Source organism: Macrobrachium rosenbergii, chromosome 51, assembly GCF_040412425.1.
Source record: "Macrobrachium rosenbergii isolate ZJJX-2024 chromosome 51, ASM4041242v1, whole genome shotgun sequence".
NCBI classification, from domain to species: domain Eukaryota; kingdom Metazoa; phylum Arthropoda; class Malacostraca; order Decapoda; family Palaemonidae; genus Macrobrachium; species Macrobrachium rosenbergii.
In genome coordinates this window covers 24,135,888-24,159,766 of record NC_089791.1, presented here as the reverse complement: position 1 = coordinate 24,159,766, position 23,879 = coordinate 24,135,888, and the positions used below count along the sequence as shown (strand labels likewise).

General features: G+C 43.0%; 1 protein-coding gene across 3 annotated transcripts in view; it reads right to left on the bottom strand.

Moving 5' to 3' along the window:
- holn1 (CD2 antigen cytoplasmic tail-binding protein 2 homolog holn1) overlaps positions 1–23,879 on the bottom strand; it is a 46,688-nt gene that overhangs the window by 21,192 nt on the left and 1,617 nt on the right. For 2 of the 3 annotated variants that reach the window (XM_067095096.1, XM_067095094.1), the window contains exons 2-3: positions 12,195–12,429; positions 7,920–8,086 (exon numbers count right to left, since the gene is read on the bottom strand). In XM_067095096.1, the coding sequence (XP_066951197.1) occupies positions 7,920–8,086; positions 12,195–12,429 (402 nt within the window). Of the gene's footprint in view, positions 1–7,919; positions 8,087–12,194; positions 12,439–23,879 lie in introns of all 3 variants that reach the window. The other variant, XM_067095097.1, reaches the window with a different exon arrangement.

Sequence of the window (23,879 nt, the reverse complement as noted above, 5' to 3'; positions counted from 1 at the left end):
GGATACTGACATAATAATATAACAGTTACAGTATACTGTTATTGAGAATCAATTCTTGAAGCAAAGAACAAGGCCAACGTCTTTCAGCGAGTCAATTTTTGCAAAAATATGACATTTTTATAATAAAATGAAGTTTTATATATACTTACCCAGTAATTACATTAGCTAGAGTTTCTCTTGCCTCGGCAGCTTAAATGAAAAAATTCGCAGGTTAGCGCTTCAGTTTAGTGCAGGTGACTGGTCTCGCCCAGTAACGAGAGTATCAGGAACTACTCAGCAAACATTCGTCATTAAGTTTATGCTGTATGTCCATGCGCGGGGAGGAGGGAGGGCTCCATCCGTAATTACTGAGTAAGTATATATAAAACTTCATTTTATTATAAAAATGTCATTTTTATATATGCAACTTACCCAGCAATTACATTAGCTGATTCCACATTGAAAAGTGGTGGGGAATCATGGACAAATTCTGATCCCAAACATTAACTCGTAATGATTTGAGATAATAGATAAGTTGCCAGCATTGGACACAATGTTTGTAGTTCCTTGTTAGTTAAGAGAGCCTGCAGTATAGAACTGCCTCTGGTTGTTGCTCAACTTAATCTATAGCAGCATGGCAGTAAAGCCAGGAGCGCTTCTAATTAAGTGGGACACTTCGCAGCGAAGGAATACTCCGATGGCTGACGAAGTATAAGATTAAGCTTTACAACGGTGTACACCAATGGCCGACAAAGCATACATAATTTCCCTTGCCCTGGATGCAGTACCAATAAAAACAACCAGATATGACTGTCACTTGTACTGACAGTCAGACCATGACCCATTCACTAAAGTGATGGGTGCTCCAGGTAAATTGTAACCTCCAGCTCTCACAAGTCTTGGCACCTTGCTGCAAGGTGAATAAATAGTAGGAAAGAATCCTATGCTTCCTTCTACGATGCCATGCCAGTTACTAATAATGATCGCAAGGTATTGCAAGAATCTAACACAGTTTAAACTTTCTTCGAAAGGCGAGTAGTGAAGATCGATTACACCCGAAGACAATTGTTAAATAGATGTCAGGGGCATACAGTGCCTGAAAGCTAAGGAGGTAGAAGCTGTTCTGACATCCTTAGCCTCTCTGAAAAAGAGCAAAACGCTTTCCTACTTCTCAGAGTGTCTCGGAGAAGGTTGATTATAGACTGGACGTAGGGGGCACAGTGCCTGAAAGTTAAGAGGGGAGGTTGCACTGATGTGTCTAGCTTCCATTAAAAGTAGGCCAAGAGCTCTCCAGAAACTAAGAGTGGCATCAGAAAAAACAGGTCCATTCACAAGAGAGGACCATACGTTCTTAGACGGAGGATGCTAGAACATTAAAGGTCATGAAAAAACCTCCTATGCTCCAATCCTGCTCAGGTCATACCATAAAACTCCAACAGAAACCGAGCTTCCAACTCTGCTCCAGAGCCAAAGATGCAGGAGAGTTGGTGTTAGACCACCGGAAGGTGGCGCCGGGTGTACTGAGCTGGTGCCAGGCTGTGGGTGGGGCCAGCAGAGCTGGTCGTCAGCTAACTAATTGGTCAGGAGCTGGTGGGCGCTCCTAGAAGCTCGGGGTAGAGCAGGCATCCGACTGTAGCTGGCGCCAGGTGAGGTGAAAGTCAGGTGAGGAAAAAACAACTCGGGCCGTGGTATTGTCCACATGTACCACTATTGTCGTGTACCTGCGTCGCAAAATGTTGTGGACCTAGATGTATCGCCTTCAACTCCATCACGTTGATATGCATCTCTTTCTCCTCTGAAGACCACTTCCCCGACATAGAGGGATGAATAAATTTGTTTTTATTTAGCATTTCCCAACGTTTTGTGAGAGAGAGAGAGAGAGAGAGAGAGAGAGAGAGAGAGAGAGAGAGAGAGAGAGAGAGAGAGAGTGTGTGTGTGTGTGTGTGTGTGTGTGTGTGTGTGTGTGTGTGTGTGTGTGTAATTGTGTAAGTGAGTGCTTCGGTTGTTGGAAGAGGGATGAGGTCGTTAGTTTGTTTACGGCGCTGTCTGTCTGTGGAATATGTGAAGGATTTTTCGGTTTTAGAGGGAGTCTTTAGTCAGAGCTAGTGCCGGTCAGTGGTTCTTGTGTGGGGCAGTTTTGTCGTATGATTTTCTGGGAGTTGTTGGTCTTCTTGCTGGTGTGCTGTTTATTTGTGTGTGTGTTCCGTTTCTTTTTTTTTTGTATTTCCTTGTTGTGTTTGTGGTTGGTTGTGGTTGTTACGGCGGCCTTTATCCATCTCCAGCAACCGAAGATCAGGGTGAGTGTTGTTTGTTGTTTTGTTTGTGGGTTTGAATTCCGCCACATAATATTTGGCGCCAACGTGGGGCTGTTGTAAAATAGCCGCTTGTTTGTGGTGGGTTGAGCTGAGAGAGTAAGAGGTCAGGATGAGTGAGATAGAGAAACTGAGAGAGAACTCCAGTGGCTAGGGAACTCAGGGCAGGCTGGAGGAGGAGAATGGGAGGCTGAGGAGTGAGAATGAGGAGTTGAGGAGTCAGTTGGAGGAGATGGGAGGAATGCTAAGAAGTGCAAAAGAAGAAATGAAAGGGGAGATGAAAGAGTCAGAAGAGAGAATGGAAGATAGGGTGGATAAAAAGTTGGAGGGAATGATGAAAGGTGTGGAAGAAATGGTGAAAGGTATGTTCAAGGGTGTTTTTGGAGAAGGGGCTGTTGGATGCAGGTTCTCTGGAACGTGAAGGGGCAAGAGAGAAAGAAAAGGAGGAAGAAGTGAATGGAAGCGTGAGTGATGAAAGTGATGTGGAAATAGGAAGTAAGAAACGAGAGAATGAAAGGCAGGGTAAGGAAAAGGGAATGAAAAGCAAGGGAAGGAACAGAGGGAAAGTAAGGATAAGTCAGGGGAAGAAAAAGGAAGAAGGGAAAGGGAAAGGAAACTGGTAAGAAGGGTAAGGAAGTGGAAAGGTAGGAAAGAAGGGAGACGGTGAAGGCAGTAGTGATAGTGAGGTGGATGGAGGTGAGTGGATAAAAGTGGATAAAAAGAGGGGGAAGAAGAGTGTAATGAGTAAGATGAATGTAAGTGCAGAAGTGGACTCTTTGTATTCGGAAGAGGGTATGAAAGGACAGAGCCGAAAGTAGCGAAAGTGAGAGTGAAAGTGAGAAAGAAGTGAGAAAGGCTATGTATGTGAGGGAGGTACCCGGTGTGAAAAGTATAATGAGTATGGAAGTAGGGATGTGCATGATTTCTTTAGGGAGTATGAAAGGTTTTGTCAGGATAAGTATGGGGAAAGTAAGAGAGTGTGGGTACGAGAATTAGGAGAGTATTTGACTGGGTTTTTACTTGATATGTATAGGGTTATTATGAGTGTGGGGATGTTGAGTATGACAAGGTGAAAGCTAGACTAGTTGAGCAAGCGAGGCGTATGAAAAGCGAAAGTGTTAAGTATAAGAGGAAGAATGAATTTGATGAGGCAAGAATGAAAGCTGGGGAAACCTTGTCACTGTATGCTTGTAGGCTGGAGACGTTGGCAAGGAAGAAGTTTGGGGATGATGGGATAGATGAATGTAAGGAGTTAGTACGGAAGTTGTTAGGGACAGTGCCAGATGGAGTTAGAGAATTTGTGAATTTGAAGCGGAAGGAGAAGAAAAGATGGACGAATGAAAGGTTGACTTGGGGAGAAATTTTGGAAATTGTAGAAGATTATGAGCTTGACAGGGTTATAAAAGAGAGCAGAAGTGTAAGTGTAAGGGCTGGGGTAGATGAGAGAGTGCCAGAGTTTGGAAGCTTTAGGGATGCAGTGTTGAGGGGCCCAATGAGAATGGCCGATAGTGTAATAGATAGGAGTGTAAGAGCAAGTAATGTGGAGGTGCCAGTGAGGATGAATGATGGGGTTTGTAAGGGAACAACGGGTTGGGCGGGTTAGGGATAGTAGTGTACAAAGGGGAAGGTCGATGAGTGGAAGTCGAGCGAAGTGTTTTAGATGTGGAAAGGAAGGACATACAAAGAATGAGTGTAGGTGGGCTTTAGGAGCGTGTTTCATGTGGGCAATCGACATTTGGTAAGGGAGTGTACTGAAAGATAGGGGTTAAATGCTACAGGTGCGGACAGGTGGGTCATATTGCTAATGGTTGTAGGGGTACCGGAGTGAATGTAATATGTGGCAACTGTGGTAAGAATGGGCATTATGCGAGAATGTGTTCAGAACCGAGAGCGAAGTGTGACGAATGTGGAATGGAAGGGCATGTATCAAGTGTATGTAGACGAAAGAGGGTGACTGTGACAGCGAATTCGGGAAACTGAGTGTGAAGGGGGTTCAAATGGGTGGATCCTCCAGGATGCAAGCGGTGCGTGTGATGCATGCAATGCGTGAGGGGTTGTTGCATGAGGGAGGCTTTTGCTGGAAAGACTGACGAGTGCATGAAGCAATTTGTTTTGATAGAGTATGGTAGGAAACGTAAGAAAGGGAAGAACGTAGTAAACTGAATGGTCGTAAGTTGTGTGATAGGGGTGTGAGTGCCAAAGTGGAAATGAATGATAAAATTGTAGTACGGATGAATGGGATGGTATGAATAGAACGTATAGCATATTTAGGGTTTGATATAACTGAGTTGACTGAACGTGTAGGGGTTAGTGAACGGTTGGGGTGAGCGAAAGTGTAAGAATAAGAGAGCGTGAGTTTATACGAGTGATTGAAAGCATGAATGAATCGTTGCAAGAATTGGAAAGGTCAATGAGCGAATGGGATGGGTTAGTTGAAGAATTGGGGGAGGTATTTGGGAACGAGTTAGAGGGTATAGATGAGATTGTGGATGAAATTGAGAGTGGTAATAGTGAAGAAGATAGCGTGAATCTGAGAGAGAAATGGAGGAGATGATGTGAGTTTGAATGTTGCTAGAAGAGAGAGTGATTCTCAGAGAATGATTGCATGATATTGAGAACGCGATCTAGAGGACCTGCTAGTGAGCATCCGTGGGTGTTCGAAGCCAATTTGAAAGAGTGTGTGAAAGGTGTTGGTTGGGAAATGCTAAAAGGGGGAGAAATATAGAGGGATGAATAAATTTGTTTTTATTAAGCATTTCCCAACGTTTTGTGAGAGAGAGAGAGAGAGAGAGAGAGAGAGAGAGAGAGAGAGGCAGAGAGAGAGAGAGAGAGAGAGAGAGAGAGAGAGTGTGTGTGTGTGTGTGTGTGTGAATATTGTCGTTGGTGAGTGCTTGATGTTGTTGGAAGAGGATGAGGTCGTTAGTTTGTTTACAGGTGCTGTCTGTCTGTGGAATATGTGAAGGATTTTTCGGTTTTAGAGGGAGTCTTTAGTCAGAGCTAGATGCCAGTCAGTGGTTCTTGTGTGGGACAGTTTTTGTCGGATGATTTTCTGGGAGTTGTTGGTCTTCTTGTTGGTGTGCTGTTTATTTGTGTGTGTGTTCCGTTTCTTTTTTTTTTTGTATTTCCTTGTTGTGTTTGTGGTTGTTTGCGGTTGTGGTTGTTACGGCATTTTATCCATCTCCAGCAATCAAGATCAGGGTGAGTGTTGTTTATTGTTTTGTTTGTGGGTTTGAATTGACACCGAGACTTCCAGATTCCCCAGGAGCGCTCCCCAACCTTCATCCGACGCATCGGAAAAGAAGTCTAGGTCGGGGCTCACCAGAGTGAGCGACTTCCCTTCTGAAAGTCTTTCTGCGGACCTCCACCACCGCAGATCTTCCTTTATTTCTGAGGTTACTGGAAAGACATGGCTGTCCTGATGAACTTTCCGATCCCAGCAAGGTCTTAAATAAAACCGGAGAGGTCTCATGTGAAGTCTCCCTAGTCTTATGAATTGCTCCACAGAAGCTAACGTCCCCAAGAGACTCATCCACTGGATGGTGCAGCAAGAACGAAGTGATACGAAGAGATCTACCTTCCTCAGACAGTCTTCCACTCTTCTGAGTGACAGAGAAGCCCAAAAACTCAGAACTCCCAAATAAAGAATCTTCTGAGTGGGAGTCATTTGTGACTTCTCAAAGCTCATTGTTAGTCCTAATTCCTGGGTCAAGAGAAGAGTTTTTTGTAAGTCCTTCATGCATTGATTCTTCGTGGGTGATCGAATAAGCCAATCGTCCAGATATAGTGAGATCCTCACTCCCGCTAAATGTAGCCAACCCGCCAAAGGAGCCAACACTCGAGTGAAGACTTGCAGGGCCGTCAAGAGACCGAAACAAAGATCGAATTTGAAAGATCTGCTCCTCGAAAACGAAACGTAGGCATTTCCTCGAATCCTGGTGAGCCGGAATATGGAAATAAGCGTCCTGCATGTCCAGGGATATCTACATTTTTCACTAATTCTATTGCCTTTTTGTTCAGAAGAGAGGACACTTCCTTCGACAAGGCCGAATACTTTTCCTAGCCGATGGAGTAAGCTGTCAATATGACAGGAGTGTCGGTTAATGGCAGATTCTCCTTGAAGGGGATAGAGTATCCCTCTTTTAAAACTCTTGACTACCCACTGATTCGCTCCTCTTTTGCTCCATCTCTCCCAAAAGAGACGAAGCCAACCCCACAGGAGCATGAAGGACTAAATCCTCACTTGTGAGAGGAAGATCTTGAGGAAAACAAATGCTGTTTATCCGGGGGGGAAAACAGGAGGGTGATTTCTGTGGGTGAAACACCCTTCGCTGTGGAAAGAGACCCACAGTTCCCGCTTCTTCAGGATGCCCATGGCATACAGGGCAGCTACTTCATGCGATCCATCTCTGACGGCTGCTCTATCTGCGCAAGAGAGAAAATTCTCCAGGTCTGTAGGCTTTGTGCACACATGGAAGGAGATTCTTGAAGCTTCTTGTCGACTGCTCCCAAACACCAGTCGAGAAAACTCAACACCTCAAAGGCCTTAAAAATACTCTTCAACAGGTGATCTATCTCCTGAGCTGAAAAGAACGTTTTCGCCGATGCGAGAGCCGATCTCCGTCTCGAGTCAATGAGCACAGAAAAATCCCCCTGGGATCCTAAATGCTGTAAGCTTGAAGGCTCCTGAAATTGGCGGTAAAACATCGCCAAAATCTGGTCTCTGACCGGCAAATTTAAGAACAAAGCTGACAAAAAACGCTCTGTGTTGACTTGAGTGTCGGCAGAAACGTAATGATGAATGTTTGCTGAGTAGTTCCTGATACTCTCTTTAGTGGGCGAGACCAGTCGCCTGCACTAAACTGAAGCACTAACCCGCGAATTTTTTAATTTAAGCTGCCGAGGCAAGAGAAACTCTAGCTATGTAATTACTGATTAAGTTGCATATATAAAACTGAGTTTTTCATTTGGTAATACAGTATATATATTTTTCAAGCAATATACATTTTAAATGTACACCAATACTAATGATTTATAATGATATCATCTTGAAATTCTGCTATTATAACTAAAATGTTGGCAAAAATAATATGAAAAAATTAATTACAAAATGTAACAGCATTTTCCTCACGTTGCCAAATCCGCGCTTACTGTACGGGGATGGTGAGGAGGAAAACCATTGTGCTGGTTTACTGTCAGTAGCCCTGGGTCAACCCAGTAATGATATTTACTACAATTAAAACAATAAATGAATTATAAATAAATTAATTCCTATAATAAAAATAATACTGTAGAAAACTATAGCAAACAATCATGAAAATGAATACATACAATGCTTACATTTTTTTACAGAAAAGAGAGAGAGAGAGAGAGAAGAATTCCAGTATACACAGATTATATAGTACTTTACAGTCATGCGATTGCAACAAACGTCAGGAATACATAAAATGTAATAGGAATGCCAACGAAAAACTCTGATTATTAAAAGACTAGAGCACATAAGCACTGAACAGCAGTATTCCTAAGATGCTTAATTAATGTTTTCTACAACGCACTTTGACGACATGAACCAAACAATAATAATAAAACAAACAACTCAAAGTAAATGCAAGTGTCTTCAAATGAACATACCTTAATCCAATCAATGTCCTCTAACCAAGCATCCTTTATCATATCAGATTCCTTTTTAAAATGATAAAACCCATCACCATCAAAGTGTCCTTCCTGCAACTCTTCTTTCATGTTGAAGGGTGTAATCTGGGTTTCACCCTCAAAATCAAGTGTTCCATCTTCTTGACCTGCAATAGGAAAACAAACACTTGACATATGCAATAAATTGCAGTCTGTTAAAAATATAATTTCATGTGTGTAGAGGAATACAATTTCTAGTTGAAAAATAATTATTTCACGCATGTACATAATTCTGTTTAAAAAAAAGGGCACTTCACATGCAAGTATGCTGGAACGTAGTGTCTAGCGAAAATAAAATTAAAAACAAGTGCTTTTGTTGTGCCAAACACTGCTCCAAGTATATATTCTGCCTTGTAGATTACTGTTCCTAAAAGTTAAGTTTCCTAAGTTATTGCTTATGATTTTAAATTACGATTTGGTGCCTGATCTAACTTTCACATACAGCTACAAAATCCAACAGTTCATTTAAAAAAAAAAATCATGAATTCAGACTATGGAGAGCTCTTATAATGACCAATACCAATCTACGATGCTTTTTGAATGGAAAATACAGTACAGAATACATGACATATTCTTCAAACAGGCACAAATTACATCTGAATACAGTAAAAATTTTGGTAATTTCAGTAAACAGGTTTAGGAAAAAAATGAACAAATAATTTGTTTTATAAAACATTCATATACAGAATACATTTGTAGACTTAGAATGTCCTAGACACAAAAAATTTAGACAAAAAATGGTACTGTAATACCACTGCCACCTTGGTACACCTGCCGCACTTTTTGAGTCTGGCTGGTGGCCACATGCCATGTTCGATATGCAGGGCAGGGAAGAGGTGGGTTTTTATAAGTGATAGGTTTGCACAGTTGCTCAATATTGGTTTTAATTGCAGGATCTATAAAAATTTAGGCTGTCAAGCCAGTACTGGTGCCCTTTCTGCCATTCAGCACTTGCAAGATCTACAAAGAATTAACAAAGACCCCAACACAACTAGGAAAAGGGAATCATACAGGTATGGAAGTGCTGAAAATGTATAAGGCTTGAAGGTGTATAGGCCTTCATCCAATTTAGTAAAGGAAAAGTATTCATACCTACATTTTTAAGGATGACCATAAAAGAGAAATATAAGATGAAACCTTGTTTATTTCTGGAGAATACCTAATCTTCTCTTACACTTGGTCCATCAAGCAGGCCCTTATCATTTGTCAGTTGCAGTTCATGTACCAAATAACAAAAAGATCCAATTGCCTGCCTTTAAAATCATATTGACATAAAGGTTATGTTTAAAAACTACAAATGACTGCAGTTGTGGCAATCTTAAGTTTGTCTCTTTGCACAAACTCAGCCACAAATTTACTACGTTCAAGCCTTCAGAATGGGTGACTTTATGAGACAGATGAAGCTTCATTGCACATTTTAAGATGCAACAGCCAAATGACTGTCCTTGCATAAAATCTAATAGGGAGGCTTCCTGAAAACAATTATATGGAGACTTGTCTGGACTCCTCAGAACTTGTGAAAGATTCCCCTTGGGAGTCTTAAACAACTTCCAAGTTACCTCTTGAAAATGTTGCCATAACATCTAAAGCTCTACTGAAGAACCCACATACAGTTTACAGGGCTCAAGGACCAAACAGAAAGGGTCTGTAGACCTTGATGGTAGAATGCCATCCGTGGCTAAGGGTTGATGCCCTCTGTGTCAAGCTGCACTGGAGGTAATGGAGATGATATTGGCAAAACCAACAGCAGCTTATGATATCCCAGAAAAAGAATGGAATCTTACTACCAATCGGATAGCTGCATTGAATGGATTAACACTCTTTCGCCATACCAGCTACAGAAGTGATTCTATGTGGCTTGGTGACTTGAAGGGTGGAAGCTCTGAAAAGTTTGGTGATAGCTTTGGCTGCTTCTATTGAAACTACTACCTCTCTGAGCTTTTCCTGGATAACCTATATCAGTGAATTTGTGACACCTCCAAATTCTCCCTTTACAATGAGGTGAGCTGTGTCTAACCTCAGCCTGCATTTCATCCATTTTCACCAACTATTGCCTTCTCACTTTCCTCTTACCATACTCACTTTTTTGACAGCATTGCCACTGTTCATCCTCAAAGGAATTACTCTCTTTTGAGGACTCACAGCTGACAAAAAATAGTTTTTTCTACATCAAAACCTGTTTTTTTAACAGACATATTGAGGATCTCTGCTGAGAAGGGGTGAATTGTTTTTTGTGTTCTTACTGGAAAAGGAAACAAAGATTTAAGGGGAAATGATGCTAAAGCAACTAAAGAATTTATTTGATGACTGTCACAAATTGAATTAAACCTCTCAGCCATAACCCAGTTTGATCAGATTACTGCTTTGTCAATGTCTCATCATACCCCTGCATATTTACCCTAGGATATCTGAGTCACTTTGGTTTTTAATATGTGTTTAAGGAAAACATAGTAATGATTTCCCACTTCTTTCCAGGGAAGGACAACTTTTGGCAGATCAGTTGACCAGGAAAGGTTAAGTTCTACCTACCAGCCATCGTGGAATATGTGGGACACTCCAAGTGTGGACTTACTCTTACAATTGATGAACAAGAAACTGCTGGTTTGTGGTCCCCCTCTAAGGACCCTCTGGCTTGGGCAGTGGACACATTTTTTCTAGATTGATCCAATCTAAATGCATATGCCTTTCCACATTTTGTAAAAATAAGGAAAGTACTGAACAATTTTCAGGAAGCAAAGAATTGCAGGATGACTCTTGTAGCGCCTTGTAGAAATTGTAGAGCAATTATTATAGGCATAAGCATTTGAAATTACAGGCAGTCCCTGGTTTACGACGGGGTCCAGCTTACGACGTTCCCAGGTTACGACGCTTTCAAATATATTCATCAGAAATCATTTGCTGGTTTACGACACATGTTCCGGGGTTACGACGTGTTGTATACCAATCCAACGGAAGAAATATGGCTCCAAAACGGCAGAATAATAAAAATTTGGAGGTTTTTTTGATGAAAAACTCAATAAAAATGCAGTTTACATCATTTTAAATACACCCAAAGCATTAAAAGTAAGGTTTACTTAGGATTTTTGACGATTTTTCGGTTTAGACAATTTTCCGTTTACGACGCAGTGTAAAAACGGAAACCCCGTCATAAACCGGGGACTGCCTGTATCTTTGAATCGAAAGGGGAAAGAATGAAACATTAACAGAATGGGTTTCTTGGGCCAAAATTGATGTCTAAGATGCCCTTTATTCCCTGAACTAATATTAGAGCCACATCCCCATAAAGATTTTCTTTCCTAAACTGGTCGATCCCTTTAAGCATATGTTCTGTCCTGGTTGTAGATGCTGCATCAGTATTTTTGGTGGAATCATCATTTGTAGAGAAGAATATGAAGTCTGAATCTGCTCATTACTACTGTATATAATTCAAAATTCCATGCAAGTAAGGAATTCTCAATTTAGGAACAACACATGGAAATAAATGTGTGTGGTTGATATTACACTAAATCTTACTTTTATTTTTCCGCTTATGTCCACTTTGTGCATATATGATTAACACCTATGGGTAAAATATGCCCTCAGGTGTAGGAATATGAAAGAAAACTAAAACTGACCTTGATAACAAAAAAAGCCAATGTAATTTAACAAAAAAAGCCAATGTAATTAATAGGTTTTTACATGGCAAAAACCTATTTCTGGTAGTTGCTGTGAGTCCTCAGAGGAATTACTCTCTTTTGAGGGTGAACAAGTAATTCTTAGAGGCAACACCAATATTTTGCACCATTTTAGAATCATCAGGTAGGGAAAGGTCATCACTAGTACCACTTACATAATTCAACAAGTCTAAGTGACAACAAATACAACAGTTTAGTTCATTATCTAACTAATGATCCTTTTTAAGTCATTCAAAAATAAAAGAAATAGCAAGTATTTATATATTGTTCAATCAATGTACGGTATTTTTCTAATTTCCTACTTGAGTGCACATGTCTATCAATTAATGAGATCAAATATGGAATGAATCAGACAGAATAGTGAGTACGGGTCGGCTGAGCGTAATCACCCTTAATGATACCCAGCTAGCAGTTAAGCCCATTTTAGTTACCACTCAACTATCAATATCAAACATTTAAAGATAATGTGGAAGAAGCAGTTTGTATTTATCATAATACTGAACTGGTTGATTGAAAATACTGTACAGTCGAGACAACAAACCTTCTATATCTTCATCTTTTAATACATCATAATTCTTGTTGCCATTCTCCTCTCCTGCCGCTGCTGCTGCGGCTGCTGCCTCTTCATCCTCCTCCTCTTCATCTGAATCAAGAGTATGTTTCTTCTCCTTAACAGGCATCACATCTTCCCTTTCAGAGTACTTAACACTTTTAGTGGGAACGTAATCTTCATCATCGTCATAACTGTACGGGCCAGATGATCTCTTCAGTGACATCTGAAAATGCTGATGACATTTAAAAGTAATTCAATTATTTTCTATAAAAATAAAAGTGAGATTCCAAAAATAAATGGTCAGTGAAATGACACAAAAAAAATCACAGTATGTCAAATATACAAGATAAAATGAATATATATCATTTACAAACTGCTTTGGGGAAACAAGATATCATTTGAGAATTATTATTTAACATTAACATATTCATCTGGATCCTGAGCAGGTCTTTAAAACAAAAGAATGCACATGATTTCAATCATGGACACTACACAAGCAGTACTGTGCAGGCTCAAGCACTGACAGTGTGCAAGTATGCACAGGTAGAACACATGAACAAGTAGCATACAAGCACACACACATGTACTGGGTATGAACAAGGGTAGGGCAAAAGTATACTGTACAGACAAATGAAGTTGTTATAAGAACAATGACTATCATACAGAAACCCTAGAAATAACCAAAATTGTTTCAAAGAATACAAACATGAGGTCTCACATGAACGTTTATTCCTGTGATATCCAAGGTATACAAAGGAAGAATAGCAGCAACTGATAAGTGTATGATCTGTGTATGCAGGGGTAAGTACCTATGGCTGGAGGTATGATCTTCACATCAGAGTGGAAGAACTAAAGGACAGGAGGAAGGAAGGAGGCATACTCCATGTCTCCAACTCCTACTCTACTACCTTCCAATCAGCCCCCAGAGGTAGCAATGGAATTCCTGAATGAAAACCATTACTGGATGAACTTTCTAAAGGAACCCTTATAGATGGACATGCATGATTATTTGTGCACCACAGACTAATACTTATGGATCTTTCCTGGATGATCATCCACAGGAGACTTCCTAACACCACCTTCAAGGCGGTCAAGCGACCAAAACAGGAGATGACAGAAAGTACAGAGAGGAAGAACTCGAAAATGATATTTTAATGATAAAATAAGGTTTGTTCATACTTACCTGGCAGATATATATATATAGCTGTATTTCTCCGAAATCCGACAGAATTTCAAAACTCGCGGCACACGCAGTGTGGCCAGGTGGTTAGTACTCATTCCCACCGCTGGGAGGCGGGAATCGGGAACCATTCCCATTTTCTATTCAGATTTTCTAGTGCCACTGTCTCAAGAGGGGAGGGGAGGGCACTAAATATATATATATCTGCCAGGTAAGTATGAACAAACCTTTATTTTATCATTAAAATATCATTTTGTTCATGACACTTACCTGCCAGATATATATATAGCTGAATCCCACCATTGAGGGTGGGAAGAGACAGAATAGGATTTAGGAAACAAATAAATGTAGGCGAATGACGCCTTGGTTCCTTACCTGTTAGCATAGCTGACTTCGAGGTTATCTGTCACCCAAGCCTGCTTCTGCTAATCCAGAGTCTCCAGCAAGGTAGGGACCTATAAAGCTGGAGAGATCCAGATGACCTGTCCAAGGGGGCGTGACCACAATAGGACTAGATCATGTTACCATACAGAGAGGGGAGAAGGAGCAACGACCAACCACCTGACTGAGCCCTGTCTAAGTAAAAGAACCTAGCATAGGCTAAAATTGGGATGTCCACCTCAATGGCCACCCAACAACCAGAAATAGACAACAACAAGATTAAAAAAAATACTTCCCTAACCCCAAAGGATAGGATGAGTATTGCCTTCTTCTCCCAACATAGTGTCTGCGGAAACGTATGGTCCCAGCGAAGAGCAGTCTTCAAATGTCGCCTTCACATCCCGCAAGTAATGCGGCTAACACTGAATTACTTCCCAGAAGGTAGCACCAAGAATATCATTCAGAGACATGTTCTTTTGGAAAGCCATCGGTCGCAATAGCTCTAACTTCATGAGCTTTTACTTTCAGAAGTCTCATGTCACCTGTCTAGGCAGGAGGAATGAGCCTCTTTGAATAACACTTCTTAAAAGAATGCTAAGGCATTCTTGGACATGGAAGATCAGGTCTCTTCACAGAACACCACAGATTGTCCGATGAGCCTCTAGTATTCTTGGTCTTGGCTAAGTAGAACTTAAGAGCCCTGACAGGACACAAGACTCTTTCTGACTCTTGCCCAAGTATTTCTGTCAAACCTTTGATTTCAAAACTTTGGGCCAAGGGTTTGAAGGATTTCGTTCTTGGCTAAGAACAAAGGATTTAGGGAGCATACAGCATTAGGCCCCTAAAGCCAATATGTTTGCTAATGGCCTGAACTTCACTGATCCTCTTAGCTGTCGCCAGAGCAGTTAGGAAGACAGCTTTCCTCACACGTTTTTGAGGGAAGTCAAGACAGAGGTTCAAAATTACTAGACATAAGAAACTTCAGGACAACATCCAGATTCCAAGAAGGTGTCCTGAGTTGAGAATTTTGACAGTCTCAAAGGATCTTAATAGATCGTGAAGATCCTTGTTATCGCACAAGTTCAAGCCTCTGTGCCTAAAAACTGCCGATAACATACTTCTATAGCCCTTAATAGTCGAGACTGCCAGTTTATTCTTATGCCTAAGATAAAAAAGGAAGTCAGCTATTTGTGGTACAGAGGTCGTGGATGAGGAAACTCCTTTACTCCTGCACCATCTTCTAAAAACAGACCCACTTGTACTGGTAGACCACATTGGAGAAGGTCTCTGGCATTGGCAATGGCCTTTGCCACAGATCTCGAAAAGCCTCTTGCTCTGGCCAACTTTGAGATAGTCTGAATGCAGTCAGACTCAGAGCGGGAGGTTTTGGTGGAAACCTCTTGAAATGGGGCTGCTTGAGAAGGTCCACTCTCAATGGAAGCGTTCTTGGAAAGTCCACTAGGAAGGACAGGGTCTCTGGAAACCAATCTGCTGCTGGCCAGAAGGGGGGCTATTAACGTCATCCTTGCTCCCTTCTGGACGCTGCAAACTTCCTGATTACTTCTCCCAGGATCTTGAAGGGAGGGAAAGCGTAAAGGTCCATTCCTTTCCAGTCCCAGAGGAGGGCATCTATGGCTACGCTCCTGGGTCTAGGACAGGAGAGCAATAAAGGGGGAGTCTTGCCGTCCTGGACGTGGCAAAGAGGTCCACTAGAGGACGTCCCCAAATTCTCCACAGCTCCTAAACATACCTCCTTGTGAAGAGTCCACTCGGTCGGGTAGCAGCTGATTTTGCCGACTGAGAAGGTCCGCTCAATATTCTCCACTCCCGCAATGAACCTCGTGAGAATAGTGACCCCGAGCATGAGTCCAGAGCAGGATCTCCTCGCAAGGTTGAACAGGGAACGAGATCGAGTACCCCCTGTTTTTTGAGGTATGCCAGAGCTGTGGTATTGTCCGAATTGACCTGGACAATTCTGCCTGCAACTTGGGCTCTCAAGAATTGAAGAGCCAGAAAGATAGCACCCAATTCCTTGAGATTGATGTGCCAGGACACCTGTTCCCCTCCAGGTGCCTGACACTTCCTCCCCTCCTAGTGTTGCTCCCCATCCTTCCCTGGACGCTACGGAAAACAACACTAGGTCGGGGCTCTGAAGGCGAGAGAAACCCCTTCTGCAAGCTTCAAGGGGTCGAACCACCACTTCAGATGATCCTTGACAGAAGGAGATAACGTCAAAATCTCTTCCAGATTCTCCTTGTCCCTCCAGTTCTCCGCCAAGAAAAACTGGAGAGGTCTGAGATGGAGCCTCCCAGGGAAACAAACTTCTCCAGCGAGGAAATGGTCCCCAGCAAACTCATCCATTCCCTCACCGAGCATGTTTCTTTCCCTAGAAAGGATGAAACTTTGCTTAAGCAAAGCTGCTGACATTCCTGGGATGGAAAAGCTCGAAAAGCCACTGAATCCATCTGAATCCCCAGATAGACGATGGACTGCGCCGGGATCAGATGGGACTTTTCCTCGTTCACAAGAAGTCCCAGGGACTTCGTCAAATTCAGTGTGAAAGTCAGGTCCTCCAGACACTTCTCCGAAGAGGCTCGTATGAGCCAGTCGCTCCAGGTAGAATGACACCGAACACCCGCCAGGTGAAGCCACACGCCTACGTTTTTCATGATCACCATGAAGATCATGGGGAGCGGTGCACAAACCAAAGAGCTCTGAACTGGAAGACTTGTCCCCCCAGCACAAATCTCAGGTACTTCCTAGATTGAGGATGAATGGGAACATGGAAGTACGCATCTTGTAAGTCCAGAGAGACCATCCAGTCCCCTGGTCTTAAGGCCCCTAGAACCGACTGGGGCGTTTCCATCTTGAATCTGTCCTTTGAAATAAAACGATTCAAGACTGCTGACATCTAGGACCGGTCTCCACTCTCCCGACTGTTTCGGGACTAAGAACAGCCTGTTGTAGAACCCTGGGAGTCCAGTTCAGAACTTGTTCCACGGCTCTTTTTCTAACAACTGCTCCAGGAGGTCCAAAAGAATCTGTTGCTTCTCTTGATGGTAAGAGGGCGACAGATCCCTGGGCGACGTGCAAAGGGGGCGGAAACATGAGAAAGGGGATCTTGTAACCTTTCTCTAAGAGAGTTAGAGACCATCAGTGTCCGCCCCTCATTTCTCCAGGCTTCCGCAAAATAAAAAGCCTGGCTCCTACAGGTGTCTGGAGGTGAAAGAAGTCACTTTTTGCCCTAGGTTTAGAGGGGGGCTCCTCTGGTGAAACCTCTTCCTCGGGAGACGATCTAGAGGAAGAAGTTCCTCCACGAAAGGGCTTCTTCTTCCTGGTGGACAAAACTGAAGCAGACGAAGAAGAAGGGAGCTGGAGGACGTCTAGAAGAATGAGCCAACAGGTCTTGGAGTGGCCTTCTCCTTAAGACTAGCGGAAATGTCCCGAATCAAGGACTGGGAAACAGATGGTTGGACAAGGGAGCGAACAATAATTCTGCCTTTGCGAAGGGGAGACAGACTTTGCAGTGAAGTCACAAAACAAGGCCCTCTTCTTTAAGAGGCCCGTGCAAAAGTGAGACGCCAGTTCCTCTGATCCATCCCTAACTGCCTTGTCCATGCAGTTCAAGGACACTGGAGAGCTCCCAAAGTAATAGAGTCCGGGACTTGAGAAGCTTGAGATCTAAGGCTCCCAAACACCAGTCCAAAAAAATTAAACACCTCCATGGTGCGGAAGAGACCCTTCAGATGATGGTCCGTCTCTGACAAGGTCCAAGAAACCTTGGCAGCAGGCAGATGGACCTTCTGGGTGCGTCGACAAGACTGGTAAAATCCCTTGAGAAGAGGAAGGAACTCTTGGGCCGAGATCTTCTCCGTCTCATACCACATACCAGCCTTGCCACTAAGCTTAGGACGGAGGCACAGCAAAGAGGTCTTGCCATGGGACTTCCGTTCCTCCATCCACATGTTGACTTTCTTGAAAGCCCTCTTGGTCGCCAACGATGAAGTCATCTTCAAAAAACCAGGAGCTCTCCTAGCTTTGGAGGAAGCTAACTGGAGAAGGAGGAGAAAGAGGAGCCAAGGTTTAAACTTGTCCCCAAACAAGTCCTTAAGCAAGCTGGTTAAAACCTGGTAGTCGAAGAAGAGGAAGCAGGAGGTTGCTCAACTTCAGCAGGATCCGACTCGGCAGAAACCTCTCCCTCCACAGCCGGAGAAGCAACCAGTCACCCAACACTTTAGGGGAACGAAGGCCTTGAGGTCCAATCCGCAGAAGGGATCTTCTTTTCTCAGAAGAAACAGAATGCTTTGAACGTCCTGAAGAGCAACCGAAGGAACGTCCAGCGGAGCCAAAGAGCGCCCTGAAGAGCGTCGTCACAGGCGCCACGCCCAAAAACCCTGAAGAGCGTCCCGTCGGCGTCCTGAAGAGCAGCGACAGAGGCGTCACAGGAAGAAGCTCGCGGGCGTCCTGTTGACGAGCGCCACGACGAGGAGCAAGAGAGCTAACAGGACGACAAGGGAGACGACAGGAGAAGGAGACGACGAAAAGCGCAGGAGAAGGTGACTTTCTGATTTCTTGACAGGCAAAGTCAAGTCCTTGCGACGTCGAGGAGCAGAGTCCTTCTCTGCAATAAGAGAAGACAACTGTCGCTGCATCTCCAACAAAATCTTCTTAGAAGGTGAAGAATCCTGTCTGGGAGGAGAGACAATCCTGTGGGAAGACGAGGGCGAGGGGACGCGCCTTCTTCCTCACAGGAGCAAGAAAAGTTCTCTCCATAGAGCGGCTGGGGCGCTCAAACATCCTCATCAGACGAAATCCTAGACTTCTTCTGTGGCGGTGGAAACACCCAAAATGCAGTGAGCAACGACGAAGAAGACTGACGAGCGTCCCTCCTCTTGAACACAACTCCTCTTGAGAGGACGAGTCCTTCGAGAAGTTCCACCCCTTGCGCGGGGAGGACGCCTCGGAGGAGGAGAAGCAGTCCTTCCAGAATGCGCCGCACGCGCACGATCTCTGGCAGCCTGGGAAGCGACAAGGAACTGCCAAAGGGGCGCCAGATCGGTGGGAAGCCCCGTAACCTTCTTGCGGCTTTACATGCCTTCTCCCTGAGTCCTGGGAGTCTGACAGCGGTCCAGGCCTAGAAGCATTATGGGGCCGATCTGACGCCCCTCCACAACACTGGGGAGCACTACACTTCACAGCACTTTGGAGAGATGTCACTTTGTTCTCAGAGCACGGATAGAACTCATGATCTGCGCCAGGCCAACCCCCACTGCAGACACAATATCAGGCCCAAGGCAAACCACAGGGACAGGTGCAACATCAACTACGTTGGGATTATCAGGAGAGAAATAACCTGACTCTTGCACAAGCACTCCTGGAGGAAGACCTCCCTAACCCTGTCACGCTCAACTTGCGAACATACGAATCATAAGACTTCCAGCTTGCATCCGATAAAAGGTTCACACTCCTTACATCGATCATCTATAAGACAAACATGCCCCTACACCTCAAACAAACAGAGTGAGGGTCTACCAAGCTTTTCGGTAGCCTCACCTTACAATCACTCATACAACATACTCTAAAACTAGCAGAACTAGAACCAGACATAGTTAAAGAGAATCATAAGCAAAATCAACAACAATCCAGAAAAAGCGTGTGCCAATCCACAGTCCAAGAATCAAAACCAAAAGTCAAGAGAATACTTAAGTGGAATAAGCAAGTTAACGAAATCCAGAGGCGGAGGTACTGTAACAGATGTTAACAGAACCGGCGACAGAGAAAATCTGAATAGAAAATGGAATGGTTCCCGATTCCCTCCTCCCAGCGGCGGGAATGAGTACTAACCACCTGGCCACACTGCGTGTGCCATGAGTTTTGAAATTCTGTCGGTTTCGAGAAATACAGCTATATATATATCTGGCAGGTAAGTGTCATGAACAAATCAGGGGGCTGGGAAAAGGTTGACACTGTTTTCTACTCCAACACCACTGTCTTTTGTTCAATCCCTGGCTGCAGGTATGGAGGATGACAGCTGAGAGCTCATGCTGAAACACGGACTAGGAGAAAAAGAATCAGTGGTTATTATAAGGCACAAACAACCAGGACAGAGGGGATCGAGTATGCACCTCCTATTGTCATCCCAAAGTCTCAAGGAGCATAGAGACACCTTTACACTGGGTGCTTGCCTAGTGCCGGCCAGTTCACAGAAGAGGGGTTAAGAGGTGAGGCCTTTAGGAGACAGAGAGGAGACACAGGTACGAACAAGCTCGCATCCCAACGAAGGATGGAGACGATGAAAGGTCACAATGAAAGGGTGAGAAGCGAGCATTCACATAATCAATCCTTCATCAAGATACCAACTTCTTAGAAACCTCTATGAAGAGTGGGATGCACAATCATGTGAAGCATTGGATACAAGTGACCACAAGCACAGAGGCAGCCCCAACAGAGACTGGACAACAAGGGAACCAACACACCTCCCTTGGAAGTCTAGTCACAAATATTGTGAATAACTGACAGCTCCTTCTGATTATCAGTCCAAATGCAGGGAACAGACTGATCTCTTCTACATGAGAAAGGAACAGACATGGGAAATCACTCTCCTAACCTTGAAGAAACCTCTATGAAGAGCAGGCTGCATAAGCATGAGCAGCAGTGACGACGCGATCACATGCACAGAGGCAGTCCCCATAGAGACTGGCCAACAAGGAGGGAACTGAAATACATCTCCCTTGGAAGCCTCACTGAAGGTCACTCACAAATTTTGTGAATAACCAACCACTCCTCTGAGTACTCAGTTCCAATGAGGGGAATGAAGACCTGCATCTATTCTACAGGAGAAGGGAAAACTCATTAGAAATCCCAAGAGGGAAAATCTCTCAGTGCAGTTGCCCCCTCTCAACATTCAGAAGACCAAAATGGAAAGAGAGAACAGGAAGGGCAAATGATATCTCCCTCAATCTTCTGGCACTGGCAAACATAACACTGGCTGCTCCTTGTTTAGTCACATGGGAAGCAGGCTGATCACCGGTGATTCTTTGTGCTCAAATAGCCTTCTCCCAAGAAGGAGAATGGAAAATTCATCTTTACTACCTGACCAAGTAGCTGTGATGATTTGCCAAAACAATCCTCATTCCTGGGGTGTCCCTGGTTGATGGCTCTACAGCACAGTTGAACCAACCTCTCATGTATCAGCTTCACCAACTCTCAAAGGTGAAAGGAAATTGGTCTCTACCTCCACCTCCTTGTTGACATCACCAGTTGTGCTGTGTTGTCACTCATCAACACTGTCTTCTGCACATTCACCTAAGACAAATGAACCATTCAGGTGTGCGATCTACCCTCCCCAGATGCGTCTGTGAGCAAATGCATTTTGGGAGGTGAAAAGTTCACTGGAACTCCTGCAAGGAGATTTCTGTCATCCAGCAATCATGTGAGATCCTCTCTGATTTCCCCATTCACAGCAGGAGTTGGGAGAAAGGATCGCTTGGGGCTGATCATTGTCACAAAGTTATCCCTCAAGCAAGCACAAGGGAAGATGCCCATGCAGAATGAGCTTCCTCAATGGTGACAGATAGCCAAGGAGCCAAGCCAAAGCTGAGCTAGCTGACACGAAAGACCACTCAGGTACTTTGACTGCTGCTTGGAAATTAGATGACTTCTCCCAGTTTATCACAATCCCCAGGTAGTGACAAAATGGGGAAAGTGTTCTGTTCCATAACAACTGCAACCTCTGATGGGTCACATGAACTCGCTCATGCCTTCTACACATCCATCATGCAACACTAGTTGCAACTTAGTAGTCCGAGAGTGCTGCATGGTGTCAACACTCAACAGTAACCAAAGAAAAAGTACTTGGTGGCAGCAGGTGAGTGAGGGTTATTCCCAAACTTACACCCCACCTAATCACCAATTAAGTACCATGTTACTGAGTTTCAACGTGTGCTGAGAAATAATCGTATGTAAAAGGCCTTTTCACAAACTTTACAACACCCTGACACATGCATACTTGTCCCAGAAACGTTGTGGTTGGCATGTATACACCATTAGCCTAATTGGTAAAACTTGAAAACTAACAATCTAGAGACATCACATTACCATGGCTGAAGTTTTCAGTTAGGATGAAAGGAAGCAAATCACTGATAATGGTACAATAATTTGAAGCAATGACAATTTTGGAAAAGATCCCTCCTACATATAAATTTTCCATAAAACAAAGTATGATTTCTTCAAAATAAGCTTAATCTATCCTATTCAATAAACGAATTATGTACTGTGTATCTAATCATACATTAAAAAATGGCATAGCCAACACTTGATTTCTGAGCATGAGAGGAAATAAATTCACTCTCTGTTGTACATCATTCCAGTGATAAGCCTAGACTATACTACACTCCTACTAGCCCACCTGGACTAACCTACAAGTATTTTCTCTGGGTAGTTTAAAGAATGATGTACAACACCTATACCTAATGATGCAGTCCTCCATACAACAAATTGTACAAGATGAAAGTTTTTCAGTTTCTCTTAAAACCTCTGTATTTTTTCTATATAATCATCAACATGAACTCTGTCACACATCACCTCTTTCCAATAGTTCTAAAAGGAAGTAAAAACTTAGGCAATTGTATGCCTGATCAACTTACATCGTGTCCTAGGCCCATAGTTATGATCACAACTAAATACCATATGTCCTATGCCTAACACTTCCATGATTAACTCCTAACCACCAAAAACTAAACAGAGGTTGAAACCCTATGATTTTAACATAGGTGATTCCAAATAATGTATGCTGTTCACATGTTCTTTTTGATAAGTTAGCATGGTGATCAGTTAGGATTTTGACCTACTACTGCTAAGGGTGACCAAGGCCAGTGCAAGTCTCTGAAGAAAAATTCCCACCTATCATTCCACTTCGTCTTTATTTTCATTGTTAATTTGGGGGAATTTGGAACTAGGCCAGGGCACAATGCCCTAAGTAAAGAAAGGGTTGGTTAGGATGTATTCCTTCTAAATTTTTTTACCTACTACCATTAAGTGGTCACCTACGAGGTATTATTTTACTTTAAACCATTACTGCATTTTGGAACTGAAAATATAATTTTCCTATGTTTTAATTTGTGCTTTGAATTTTTCTTACATTTGTTATATTAGCTAATGAGGACTTTTAAAAATAGTGGACCCCATCCCTATATCCTATAATTTTGGGGACCAGTGGGAAAGCAGGGTTTTTGAGTGGGGGAAAACACAGAGCAAGTGAAGTGCAGGGACCTTAATTCCACTAACAATTCTTATTCAGATCAAAGTAAGTTTACTGAATGTTTTCAAACTAATATCATGCACTAGGGTATGGACCTGGTAACCTACAGTAGTTTACGTTAGCTTAGATGTGGTTGGTTGGGCTATTTGCTAGTGGAATAAACAATGAAAGCATTCAGAGCACACATTAAAATGTATGAAAATTATATTTTCATGCCCAAAATGCAGTTACTGGCTTGTTATATTTTCAAGCCCAAAATGTGGTTCTGGCCTGAAGTAAACTTTTACCACCTAGGCCAGTCCATGTGTCTGGGAGCAACCTTCAACCCATAGTTCTAAGACAGCTTTAATTACTGTTAATTTGAGAGGGTCTGTGGAGGTCAAAGCCTCCAACTAGGCCAAAGCACAGCACCCAAGGTAAGGTTAGATAAAGGGAAGGTTTGGTTAGGTTGTACCCTGTCTGAAATTTCTCACCCCAGGACCCACTAAGATAGGTTGGCCAGACAGGGGCATTAATGATGAATCATTTGGGTTGACTGCACAAAGTGGGCCATGCCCATCATTTACAGGTAGTAAACCATGGAAAGTTAAATATTTACCACTATTGTAAATATATATGTATATAGGCCTAGATTATTTGAGGACAAATTTCTTTTCATTTACTTATGCCTGAGGTATTCTGAGTTATCTTCATCACAGTTTAAATCATGTTTGCCAAAGGTATTGTTTAAAACAATAAAATGATGCATATTGATTACTTGAAATTCTTGCCGTCATCTATTAATAGAAAAATTAATATTACAGTTTTGACATAAGAGGCTGTAGCTTACAAAATAAATAGGCTAACCCTGACA